This window comes from Onychomys torridus, chromosome 23, assembly GCF_903995425.1.
Source record: "Onychomys torridus chromosome 23, mOncTor1.1, whole genome shotgun sequence".
Classification (NCBI taxonomy): Eukaryota; Metazoa; Chordata; class Mammalia; order Rodentia; family Cricetidae; genus Onychomys; species Onychomys torridus.
Genome location: NC_050465.1, coordinates 5,415,816 through 5,429,510, shown reverse-complemented (window position 1 = coordinate 5,429,510; position 13,695 = coordinate 5,415,816). Strand labels below are relative to the sequence as shown.

Below are 13,695 nucleotides of genomic sequence, written 5' to 3'. Positions count from 1 at the left end.
CAAGCTTGTCAAACTCTCCTAACAGAAGAAACAGTGACTACCTAATGGTAGGTAGGACCCCCAGCTCACCCCTGACACCCAGAGAGCATGGCGATCAACACGGTCGAATGGCCAGGCATGAACTAAGAGCTATGGTGCCTAAAGGTTACTTGCTAATAATCCTAAAGAGGGGAAGTAACCACATGCCACTCATGCATAATTCTTCATCTTCTCTGCAAAGCGCCTTCTGAAGCATCAACTTATACCTACCCCAAGACAACCAAGCTGAAGTAGGCAGGAGAAAATTTCTTTTCACTAAACACAAAACTAAGTTCTACACAGGTCAGATGAACTTTCCTTCACATTTATCCTGGGCATGTGGCTATGCCTCTGAACACCACACCTTTCTCAAGTGTTCCTCTGACACCCTAGGGAGGTACCATTTATAGTTGATGTTTTGAGATATCAAGGGTCTGAAACCCCTGGGGGAGAAAGCAGACCTCAGTTTTAACTCCCAGTGTCTCCAATGGTGCCAGATCCATTGTGTTTCCCCATGGTGGTTGCTTAATATTTGATGGGGAAAAAAAAGAGACATGATTCATAATTTTAGGGTCTTCTCTGAGTGAATGAAGAAAAACCAAGTTGAAGGTGACCTTTGCATCTATGGAGTTAAAGGAATTTGTCAACATCTTGGGCCTCACCTCTGACTGCTCAGTGAGAGCAGCTGGGATGAGCAATTCATTTTCTGCTGCCTGTGGGTGACTTACCTTGTCTAGGATAACCCTTTAATAGCCATTCCGGATCAACCACTCACTGGTTCAGTAAAGACCCAGAGAGCTCCAAAGGAGCAGGATGAGAAGGGATGAAATAAATTCCCGTTGAGACCTTTTACACAAAGCACTGTGAACTTGGGGGAGGCGGGGGGGGGGGACACCAGGAATTCTGCAGACCCTCTTGTATAACAAGAGTGGGGACATTGAGATGGGTCCTGCATTTTTAAAGGAGATCTTTGCCACACAACTTCTAGACGTTCAGACCTATATGAAAGCCAGTGTCTTTCCATGGATTCTGAGAAATTCAAGGAGGCTTTTCAGTGTGCTCCTCTCCCAGATTCAAAAGCTGTTTCACATAGCTCAAAGCCTCGCTTTCCACCCGGTACAGAGAGTCTAAGGCAGAGAATCAGGAGACAGTTTTATCACCTACCAGCGGTCTGACCCTGGACAAGAAAGCCACTTAACCTCTCCCTACTTCAGCCTCTTCACCGGGGAAACAGGGAAATTAGCACTTGATGCAAACGTGCATGGACGTTGTAAAACTAAGGAAGGGCACCAGACTTGGGGCCACAGAGCAGGGCTCCCGGGCTGCAGCTTCCTTTCAGCAAGGACACATAACCTTACTGTTGGATGACAGTTAGGAAGGAATCCAGGAGGTGTCCAAACTCAAAGACAATGCCCATGGTTAGTAAGTCGTAGAGACCTAGAGAATCCTCAACGCTTTCCCAGACATACACCTGTAAGCCGGCTCCTGGAACTCTGAAGATGGTACAGAATCCGTAGTCTCCAACTGTGGCCTGACCAGCCCTGCACCTCACCACAGTGCTGGGGCCATCTCCTCTTAGCACTGTCTGACTCTTAGCTGCCTTCTAACCCAAAGTCATCTCCTTGAGGCTTCCATGCAAGGGTCCCACTGACACTTCCTAGATTAGTCAGGGCCACCTAGCACTTGACGGCCATCTTCCATCAACTGAGCATGCCCTGTGTCCCATGTGACTATTCCCTAGGTTACCAGGGCTCCATGACCAGGCACAGCTCCATTTCTACCCTGTCTAGGCTCCTCATTGGTCCATGAATACAGATCTAAATGATACAACCAATTTTCTCAGTCTCTACAATCCTTCTCCACAAATAAAACTCATCTGAAGACCCAGATCACCGATGGTGTTTTCAGTCAGTGCTGGTGATGGTGCGGGGAATGGGGCCATGTGAACAAGAGTGGGAACAGGTGCTAAGGAGAGCAGACAGTGGCTTCCACTGGGCCACCTGTGGAAAATGTCCTATGCCCAATGCTCTAGTTAATAGAAATAAAAAAAAAAAAATCTAAGTTTTTTGAACAAGAAATCATAATGAAAAAGTCATCTCAAAAGACCAGCCTGTATTTCCTCCTGGTAACTCAATTACTGGCAGGATGTAAATGTTCCCTGAGGAAGAGTGTCACAGACTTGGGGTATGTGTGTGTGCATGTGTGTGTATGTGTATGTGTATGTGTGTGAAGCTTTCACAGGTGCTGTGCAGGTGGCAAGAACAGATCCGAGCTGTGGGAGACTCCTGACATGTGGCTACTGTACAAACCTGACAGCACACAGCAGCACTTAGGCTCCTGTCTGGGGAGTGGCCACGCCCTTCACTGGCTATGGTTGGTAGGCTCGGGTCTAGGGTATGGAGACACTGGGCATGCCCCCACTTTTCTTAGGGATCTATGTGTTAAAGGAAACACCACACAATGGGAAATGGTGAGTCCACTGTCCTGACATCGCCTTACCCATCTCCAAGCCTTCACAGGGCAGGGTGGAGGATGGGGTGGGCACTACATGAAATCTTAGGATTCCTTTGATGCCCATAGTTACTTACGAGCCTAGGGAGGGGCTCGATCTCCGCAAATCTATGGTTAATCACTAGATATAACTGCCAAGTTGGAGCTCCAATACAAAGATTTTTTTAAGTTACAGTTTCTGCTTCTGTAATTTACCATGTTCATTTGATTCACTTTATTATTAGTTTTTATGTCAGCATACCATCAACAGGTCTGCATACATGTTTTTAGGGTAGCATACAATCAATAGCATCTGCACACATATGTGTCAGTATTAACATCATAACAGCTGTTCTACTTAAGCTTGGTAAGGCATCTTCTGCCACGTGGCGTAGACTGCATTGGTGTTCATCCCCAAGAAAGACTTGAGGGCACAGGAGCTAGAGTGGCTGTTTGTGTCTCACTAAGGTACCAGTTGGGCACTATTCCTTAAGTTGAAGCAGCGCACAAATACTGACACAGTCTTTCAGCCTGCATTTCTGACTGCAGAAACCGCAGAGGGAAACACCCCAGGAAGCCTATGGAGCAGCTCTTGCCATGCAGCTGGGGATGGCACCCAGGGGCCTGCGGGAGTCCCGGGGCTCCACTCACGCACAGCCTACCCCTTAGCTCTCTGAGGCTTCTTTCTGGTCTGTGGCCTGGGTGAAAGAGGACCACAGGCAGCTTTCTTCAGGGCTGAGCAAGAGGCCCCACGGAGCAGACGTGTGGGGCTAGCAGCTTTGAGGCGCAGGCCTTTGGCTGTCGGTCACTTACCCTGAGGACAGGGTGGAGGAGATGAGGAGGCAGGTCAGGCACTTCCTTGACTTCTGGCTACCACGGCTGAACTGCACCCATCCCTCTAGGGAAGGTCACAGCACCTGCCAGGGACGCTGCCCTCCCCAACTCACTTCCTCTCCAGGTCCTTCCTCATGTCTCCAGAGTCCCTTCGGGAAATCTGTACCAACCAGCCTGAGCACACCACCAGCCTTCCCCCTACGGTTCTGGCCGAATTAGCTATCAATGGGATTTTATCTTTTTTATACTCTTAAAATGTTAGATTGTCAAACATCATGGAAAGCGGAAGGCAGAGAGAGCATCCAACTACCTGGCAGGTACTTGCTATAGTCTAGCTTCTTACACCATGGATCCAGGACCCCAGACAATGGCCTTTTCTGGATTGCAGTGTTTACAGTGTACTCTTATAAAAATATAAGGGACATACAGAAAACAAAGTCTTAGTATTTTCCTATAGTCATTCCTCAGAGTGTCCGTATCAAACTAATCCATCTCTGAAAACTGTTTGAATGCTTGGGTTTAAAGACTACCATGGAAGTTACTGACTTGACTTTCATTAAGAATAAGATCATTCAATGCATTTTATTTTGGCTTAGGGTTGATCGTTCAAAGCATTTTGTTTTGGCTTAGGGTTGGGACAAAGTTTCCAACAATTTCGGAAATGGCCCTATACACACTCTGCTATTTTGTAGTATGTATTTATGCAAAGTGGCATTCTCAGCCCTGATGATTATAAAATCAAAACATCTATCAAGTCTGAAAAATGTTGAAGATGCTCTACATCTTGTGGTATCTGACACCCAGCTGAGATTTAATTTTTTATGCAAAAATAAAGAAGCATCCATCTCATGGGCATGCAGATGTGCCTTTGTCTTTTAAAAATGCTGTTTTTTATGGGTGTGCGTGCGCATGCGCACGCGCACGCACACACATGCTATGTATATGCCAGTGCCCTCGGAGCTGTCATTGTGGGTGGTTGTTAGTCATCTAACATGGGTGCTGGGAACAGAACTCTGGTTCTCTAGAAGATCAGCAAGTGCTCTTAGCATCTAGGCCATCCCTCCAGCCCCACTTTTGTCTTTAATAAATGATAAAAATTATATATATGCAAAAGAATAATTTTAAAATAAATTTAGTATTTATAGATCTGAATACCTATTTTATATCTCTTTATACCTGGGGCTGCAAAACCCTTTTTCAGGTGGATATGAGTACAGAAGAGGGTTTAGAAGCCCTGTGCTGGGGCACTGTGTGTGTCTCAGATGGCAAAGATGAAACAGGAGGCCATGAATAGGGGGTACCTGAGGGCACCAGCAGTCAGTGCCACCCCAGAGTAAGAAACAGAAAACATGCTTTTTTCCTTCTTAAATTTTTAAAAGCGTTTATTTTTATTTTATGTCCATTTATGTTTTGCCTGCATGAATATCTGTGTTACTGGAGTTACAGATGGTTGTGAGCTGCCATGTGGGTGCTGGGAATTGAACCTGAGTCTTCTGAAAGAGCAGCCAGTATTCTTACCTGCTGAGCCATCCATCTCTCCATCTCCAGTCCCTAGAAACACAGTCTCACAACCGAACAGCATTGTTAACAGAAGTGTTTACAAAACTGGCTTTAATTCGGAGGGCAACATTGCTTGTCAGACTTCATGCTCTTGTCACCTAAGGAATACAGAGTCCTAGAGACCACAAATGGGGGTCAAGGGTAGAGTGCTAGCAGACAATCTGACTGTAGAAGTACGTGCTGTGTGATGTACACAGGCTGCATTCAGGAGGCTGAGGCAGGAGGATTGTGAGCTTAAGGGATAGCTGAGGCTCCATAGTGAGACCCAGACTCAAAAAGAAAAGAAAAAAAAAAGGAACATTAAAATGTGGGGAAAACATATGTCATAGACATACAGGCCTCATAAAAATGACATACTGGCAGTGGGGCAGGTTAACACTTTCTAGGGGAAAATTATACAGACAGCTTTATTAGAACTTACTTTCTATTAGAAACTGACAGTGAACTGAGGGGTGGTCTCTGCAGACCCATCCAAAACTTCTGAAGATATGCTGCCCACTCATCCAGCTTAGCTTGAGACACTGTTGTGACTTTCCAATCTATGTGTTTCTGTGGTACCTGTATGCACAGGCATGCTCATGTGGAGGATACAGGACAACCTTGGGCATCATTGCTTAGGCACTGTACACCTTTTTCCCCTTGTTTCGAAAGCAGGGTCTCTCACTGGCTTGGAAGTTGCCAAAGCAGATTAGGCTGGCCTTCTAATGAATGCCAGGGATATGTTTATCTTTACTTCCCTGGTGCTAAGATTACAAGCACATACCATTATGACTGGCTTATGTAGGCAGGTTCTGGGGCTCAAACTCAGTTCCCCATATTTAGAAGGCAAGCACTACAGAGCTATCCCCAAAGCTGCCATCTGTCTGTCTGCTAGGATAGAGTCACCTTATCCCAGCTTGCATAGCACCCACTGGATGACCCCATGAGCTCAGAAAGTCACCGAAGGTCACTTTCCACATTCCTTCCAATGCCCCCATTAGCTGAACACACTACTGCTGGATTACTGCAGGCTTGCTCCCCAGCTTTAGGCACAGATCATGTGTGTAGGTGACTGAAATGCATGTGAGCAGCTGTAGAGAGAACTGGCTTTCAGTTCTGCTATGACATTAAGAACAAACACCATTTGAAAACGTGTGACATGTTCTGAGACTTATCTGTTACATGACATGCACTTTAGGACACTAGTTAGGGAAACTCTTGCTTGGGTCCCTAGGCTGGAGCTTGGGATGGGTGGCAGTGGCTCTTGATGGGGTCTCAATAGCGCTAAGCATTTGAGCAGAACCTTTTCCAGTGGGAGCTAGAGCAGCGGCATCTAACTCAGTGCCTGCATCCTTCATGTTACTTCCCATGACTGCTGACATGGCAGAACTGTCTTTATTTATCCCCAAATAAGAAAACTGGTCTTCACAGCCTAACCTTGTCAGCAGGAAGCTGCTGGGGACAGAACCGGATGAACCTTGGTGAAAGAGAAGAGCTTCGGGCCCTGCAAGGAACCCCAATCTGCGAGGCTCTAGACCCTAGCCTCCTCATGACACCCAAAACAACATGGCCCACCTCACGAATGATGGGGCACCCTGCTGAGCCCCACTGGTCCCCGTTGCTTGCTATGTGCTGTGGGCTCACAAAGCCTCACTGAGAGTAGCATCTTGTAATCCACAGTTCTGGACAAACAAGGAGAATGTTCAGGAAAAAGCTTGGCATGCAAGGAAAGAGAAAGGATTCGAATGACAAGGTAGTCTCTAAGAATGGGAACCTTTGTTCAAAGCTAAACTCTCTGTTACCGGCCATCTCACTAACACAACTTGCTGTCAACACAACGACGTTTTGAATTTTTGGTTTTCTTTTGAATATTTCTTAAGTTTAGTTCCATTCACACCTCTCATCTCTGTGTGTATGTGTGTGTATGTATGCATGCACATATCTCCACATGCATGTACGGAATAAAAACATACTAAATTCATTTGCAGAAGCCACTTCAGAAAGTCCACATCTGGCCATTAGGTAAATAGCCGTCTTCACAAGCAAGGACATTTTCCACAGTGAAGACACTCACCCTGGCAGCCTGGGGACCCTTACCTTCAGCAGTGCCTGAGAGCCCGTCAGCCTTGAAGTTGCTGGTACTTTTCTTCCTCCGGTGTTTCTTTCTGTTGGCGTGGGGGGAGGGGGGCGGGTCAAGCTTGGGGCTGGTGCTGCTGGAGATACTGGGACTGGAACACACCGAGTCACCCAGCCCCGTGTCTGCAACCGAACCAGAAAAGGCAAAAGAACGCAAAGGTGAGCTTGGATCACAGAGCAAAGAAAAGGAGGCAACCCCCACTTCAGCAATGCCCGCCAACATCAGCACATGAGGTCGGTCGTCTTTCCTGAGAAACGTGCACACAGGGTGGTTGGGTTGGAGGTCTGGGGCTTTGGCAGGGAACAGATCTAGGCACTTTGGCCATGTGCACCTCCCCGCCCAAAGCAGGCACTGGAACTCCTGTTTCCGGCAACCGGACTCCTGGAACCTCACAGGCTCACACACAACATCAGGGACAGCGGGGTAGTGAACTTCGGATTCTGAGTGTTCCTTCTCCTTCCCTTACAGACCCTGATGTACCAGGAATGAGATACTGACACATAGAAACCCACGGAGAGACTTGTCCTGAGTGGGTATAAACTGCCCACAAAGCATGAACAATTCCTGACCCCCTTCTCTTTGCAGCACTACATGCGGCTGTGACTTCACTCTGTAATCGTTGAGAGGCGGTACAACATGCCACGCCACACCTCATCAACAGCCTGCAGGACTGTCTCCAAGCCAATACCATACAGCTGCAGGCGAAGAAGAGTCCCTCTGGCTTTAAAGCCAATGTGCAAATACAGTAATTCACATTAAATAAAACGCAATTTATTATTTATCTTTACCAAAAAGAAGGCCAAAGTGGAGCTAAAAGACTGGGGAGGGTCAGAATGCAAGGGCAGAACAGTACACCGAGCAGGGGACAGGGGCATGGGTAGTGCACCCCCCCCACAGACACACCCCAAGTTTTCAGAGTCCTTGGGTCATGATTCAGGAGTCTTGTAACTCCAAGGACAGAAAGGCTTGCACTGACTCCTACCTGCTTTCTGAATACTGCCAACCCTAGGAGCTGGGGCTCCACCCCTGAAAACCCATTCCCACGAGCACCACGGCACTAAACGGACACCGAGCACCACCTTCTGTCCTGCCCCGACGCCGCCACCCTTCCACTTCTACGAGGCTCCCGGACTTCCAGCTCATGCAGCCGGTTCCTCTCCCGGGGTGATCGGTAAGCCAGGGACAGCCCGCCGTCCCGAGCCCCACTTCGGGCTGTGGTTTGGCCGGGCTGGCTGGCGGCGAGAATAGGGATGAAGTGAAAAGAGCGGCCCCTCGCTGGGCAGGGTGGCACACACCTTTAACCGAGCAAGAGCTGAGAGTTCCACAACAGACTTGTCTACACAGTGAGACCTAGGCTCTCTAAACCAACAAAACCCCACCTACCTGCCTGCCTGCCTGCCATCAACCAACCACCAGCCAACAAACCATCACCACCAAAACCAAGAAACAAAACAAAGCAAGACAACTTCCCAAACAGTCTGAGTCCCCAAAGCCGCCATCTGGTCCCTAGGACGGTCACCCCCCCGTGGAGCTCCCCTTCAGCAGCTATCCCATGCTTGACAGCGAGCACTTTTGCTCTTCCTAAGTATTTCACGCACAGATCTAAAAAGATGCCCCTGCCTGCCCCATGCCAGGCTCGCCGACAGTGGTCCATGCCTGTCCTGTGCCCCAGCAGAGGGCTCACTCATCAGGCTGGGAGGCAAAGCCACTCACTGCTCCTATCCAAAGACATTCCCATGTAATGGCCTGAGTGTCCCACTGTCCTGTTGCTTCAGTTCTGTGACCTCTGTGACCTTCAGTCATTCTTTCTCCTAAGCTACCAAGTTACATCTCTACTCCGGGGTCTGACTGTGGACACTCCGCACTTGGCTGCTAGTGGTCTAGAGCTGACCAGAGCCTCTCCAGGGCAGCGGTGGCTTCTCTCCCCGGTGCCCTGTGATGTCCAGCACAGGGGGGTGAATTGCTATCAAACTTCTGTCTACTACCCAGCACAACACCAACACTTCTGTGAGACGCTTAGCGCACAGGCATGAACTGCACAGCAGATGGGACAGACTTGCACACAAATGTGCCAACCCATCACTCTCTCCTCTGTGGGCTCTCGGCACAGAGACAATCTTGAGTGCTGTGGCTTTGGAAGCCTCCCCTGGTTGTTTGGGACACAGACCTCTATGTCCACAGCTGAGTCCCAGTCCCGAGCAGGGTGGGGTTGGGACAGGCTCACCCTGCCACTAGCACCAGTCCACACACGGAGGCTTCTGAGCAGCACCACTGAGCTCAGACCAAACACTCTGTATCCTAGCCACCTGCTGTAGCAAATAACAGAATCGTTACATGAACAACTTTCCCACAACGTGCCTCTGAATTCGCCAAGGAATAAACGGAGCAAGGTGACACATACCTATAATCCCAGAACCCAGGAGGATGAGACAGGAGGAAGACCATGAGTTTGAGGTCAGCCTAGGCCACACAGCTGTTACCAGGCCAGTGAAGCCTACCTCGTAAGACCCTGCTTCAGAAACAAAATAAAACAAGAGCTGAAAACAAAACCAAGAAACTATTTTTTTTTTAAACACCACCCCGAAGGCCAGAGGTACCCAACTTACACAGTTTTGCTAATCAAGAAAAACTAAAAGGACACAAATTCCAGTTTTTCCTCTTAGTGAACCGCCCCTGTCAAATGAGTCATTCTTTTCTGTGTGCCTGCAAATGCCCTTTTGAAAACCTGCTTCCCATTCTACCTGGGCAGGCCTTCAACTCACCGGCACATGGATTGGAATTTTCTTTTCTTGGGATGAAAATCAAATGTGTCTGTCTCCAGGCAACTCCTTCCCTTCCTTCCACAGAGGGCCTTTTCTAGGGTAGCAGGAGGGAGCACACCAGCTCTCCTCCGGTGCCTCAGTAGCTACGGATTGCCATTATTCTGGCAGAAATTCTTGACTTTCATGGAGAAGTGGCAAGTGGCAGTCTTGAGAAGTTGACAATACTGGCAAGCAATGCCACCACCTTCCTGAGAGCCCAGTGTGCCAGGTCACTGACTTGCCCTGCGCTCTGGCTTTCCCGCACAGGCATCCTTCAGCACGGTGCTTCCGTTCTGTTCCCAGCATCTCTGCTGGTCTATCTAGCTCCTTGTTCTCAATTAGAAGCACCTCCCAGGCCCACAGGGCAATGCTCTGAGACAGATGTGAAAACCACAGTGAGCAGGGTAGTGGGACTACAGGAACCCAACATCCAGAGATGTTGGGAAGTGCGCTTCCCAGGACAGCCCCAGTCCACGGGACCCTGGTCAGGATGGTCCCTCTTCCTTTAGACATCCTGACTTACAGGGCACTTGTCTTCTTGGAAGGCGCATTCCACTCTGTACTCCTTGGAAGCCAGCTCTCCTGGAGACGTGACTCCCATCCTTCACACTTGAAAGCTGAGGCCCCTTCTTTAAACCTAACCCTGTGGAAGCCATGCCGCTGCACGATACTCGACGGATGCCGGGTCAGGAATTCTCCATTTCCACAACAGCTCCTCAGGCTTGTGATGTCTGGCCCCCATTCCTCCCCCTGCCAGGTCCTTTCCTTCCTGATACCTCAGCAGCCCCCCTTCCCTGCTGTCCTCAGGCTCTGCCAGCTACCTCCACGACTCCCCCAGCTTATCCACCCTCTCAACCCTTACTGTCTAACCTTCATGGCAGGTCCCAGTATCCTTCACTACTGGAAACATCTTTAAAAACTCAGCTTCCCAAGTTTCCCTCCATGGTTCCTGACAGGAAACCTAACTTGATCTATTTTTCTTTTTAGGGCCATGGAGACAACAGTATGATGATTCTGGGTCCCATGTGCCTGGGTCACTTATGCACCAGGACCCCTGCTGCCCTGAGCTTCTCACACTTCAATGAGAAATCCACGTGCAGGGAGGAGGGAGGAGGGAGGAGGGGGGAGGGAAGAGGGAGGAGGGGGAGTCTGTGGAGAGTATGTGAAGTAAGTAGAAAATTTCTTAATAAAGAAAAATGAAAACATCACCACCACCACCACCACCACCACCACCACCACCACCACCACCACCACCACCACCACCGAAATCCACCTGCCACTTTCCTAGATGCTCGTCCATGGCTTCTCCTGTTCCTCCTGTGTCCCTCACCATCTAACTGAATGAACTTTCCTCTCCTCCTCCCTCCCCCATCTCTTTCAGAAACAAGCACCCCACTTCTCCCCAAGGCCTGGCAGACTCTGGAACTCCTTAGCCTGTGAGCTGGGTCCCACTCCAGCCTGGATAGTGACTGACTTTGGTCCCAGCACTTTATCCCTCCCTGCCGGCACTGGACATGCCGGATCCCCTCCTGCTTCTTACGGGGTGTCTCCCTTGCCCACTCTCCGTTTTACTACGTGATTTACGCTGCTCTCTGAAGCAAAGTCCACTGAAGTACTCCTCCTCACTGCTGGCCACTGCTGGCCTCCCCAGCTCCTCACAGGAGCCACTTCAGGGGATAGGCCTCCAGGGGCAGCACCTGTTTCTCCTGCATCTGCTGTGGCCTGTCCCTCCATCCTCTGATGGGAAGCTACAGAGAGATGTGCATCAGAAGGTAGGGGACACCACAAAGCACAAGGCCAGCCCAGAGCCTGCACAAGCCACTGCCCCTCCTTGCACCTTCGGCTTGGCTCTCTCCACATGGTGACGAGTGTCTGTCACAAGAGCATCACTGGCTGGCTAGGATGTGAGCTTCATGGATTCAGGATGATCTGTGTTTTCTCTCTTCACCAGGATGACAGCCATGGGGGAATTCTCCCCACACCTGCCAGTTTTACTGAAGAACTGACTGCCTGAGGTGCTGGCCCAGGTGGGAGAGGACCTGTGGCCCCAGTGGAACAGCAGAGTGCAATCAACTCTGCCACATCCTTAAAAACTCACCACAAGCATGCTTTTGTGTCCAACACTGTCCTGCAAGTTTCCAACCATCTGGAAGCTATTTTTGGGTGAACGGCTACAACCATGAATGGATCTATTGACAGAAAGAGTCTCCCTTACACTCAGCCTGTACTTACTGAGCATGCTCTCTGAGCTAGCGGCTGTCAAAGAATAAAGGGCAGAACCCCTGTCCCCACGGAGCCGATTTCTAAGGCCTGAAAAGAATGCCTATCTAATTTCTTGCTTGATGCCTTCAATAAAAGACTGTTCTTCTTGGGCCCTGCCACTGGGGCACAGGATGCTGAAGAGCCCCATCTGTAGCAGGCATGCCAACCCCACAGATAAACAGACGGGGGCTGGGGGTGGGGAAGACTCATCCCCAGACAAGGACCGTGACTCTGTGGCCTGTGGAGGGGACCCTCAGGGCCTGGGGATTGAGACTACTGTGAAGACAGAGGTGCCACTGTGTCATGGGGGAGAGGGTGGGAGAGAAAAGCACAGGAGTTGTCTCGCACTGTGCAAGACTTGGAAGTGTTTCTAGGTCTGACCAGTGAGGTAGAAAGCAACCCCAACATTTGTGACCCCTTTCATTCATTCTTAGATGAGGGAGGACAGGAGTGAACCAGTCACTGCTCTGTGCCCTGGGATGCACAGGGAGCAAGACCCCAAGGGGAGGGGCCCTTCTTGCTCATATAGAGACTGAGCAGGAGGGAAGTCTGTAGGTCTGGTCTCCTCACGTGGAAGAGAAGGCAAAGTCCTACCATCTTTCCATCTGCATCTTCCCACGTGCCAATGTCCAAACACTCCACGGCTCAGGGAATGGAATCCACCCCCGCCTGTCGGGCTTTCCTTTCCCACCAGTGGGGTAGGCATCGACATGGTTTGGCCTCTTCACCAGGCTAAAGGGGAGCATGATACACAGCTACCTGAGGGACCCAATGCTGGGCCAGGCGTTCTGGGTCAGAAAACAGACCTGCAGCCAGGCTGTGGCACATGACTGGGCAGCCTTCGTGGAGACGTGCACAAGGCTGATGTAATCAGGCACTAAGGAATGACAGAGATGGTTGAGGAATGATGGACATCAAAAGGGTAGCAAAAGCCTTGGTCACAGGAGACAGGAGGAGGCAGGGAAGGCGGCCTTGGCTTGAGACCTGAGTGGGCTAGACTGACAGCCGCCTCATAGACACAACATGGTGATGGGTTTCTAGTTACTTAAGAGTCTGCACACAAGCACCTGCAGTCTAAGTATTTATGCCCCGACTCCCAGAATCCCCAGGAACTGCCTAATATCCCCCCCCCCGATCTAAAATATGAGCAGTCACAGTGTGTGAGGCTTCCACAGAGTTTCCTCACCACCCACCGCTCCTCCAGCCTGACAAGATGTCCTTCAGCCCCACCCCCAGAGTCCACCACTCCTCCTGAGTGCCTGTGAAGAATACATTTCATTTTGTATCAATTACTAGGCAATAAGACAAGAGACTACTGTCTGTGGCATTAAATGCAGGAGAGAAGCAAGGTGAAGCAAGGTAATCAAATTAAAAAAAAAAAAAAAAAAAGAAAGAAAGGCCAGTGCCTCATTATTACATGTTTGAATCTGCTCTGGTGTAGGGATCCCCCAGATATGGGTTGTTGAGCTAGGAAGGGCAGGCCCATCCTATGCTTTCAATGTTGGCTATTAGTTCTTCCCAATCGGGCATCAATGTTCAACACATACCCCCCAAAATATATAACATGAGCAATAATGATCACAATCTGCAGTCTCTTGGAGCTCCGGCACGTGA

At 49.7% G+C, this 13,695-nt stretch overlaps 1 protein-coding gene across 8 annotated transcripts in view; it reads right to left on the bottom strand.

Annotated features, from left to right (window-relative positions):
- Positions 1 to 13,695, bottom strand: part of Agap1 (ArfGAP with GTPase domain, ankyrin repeat and PH domain 1) — a 459,873-nt gene that overhangs the window by 106,797 nt on the left and 339,381 nt on the right. For all 8 annotated transcript variants that reach the window (XM_036173288.1, XM_036173289.1, XM_036173290.1 and 5 more), the window contains one exon: positions 6,979 to 7,140. In XM_036173288.1, the coding sequence (XP_036029181.1) occupies positions 6,979 to 7,140 (162 nt within the window). The remainder of the gene's footprint in view (positions 1 to 6,978; positions 7,141 to 13,695) is intronic.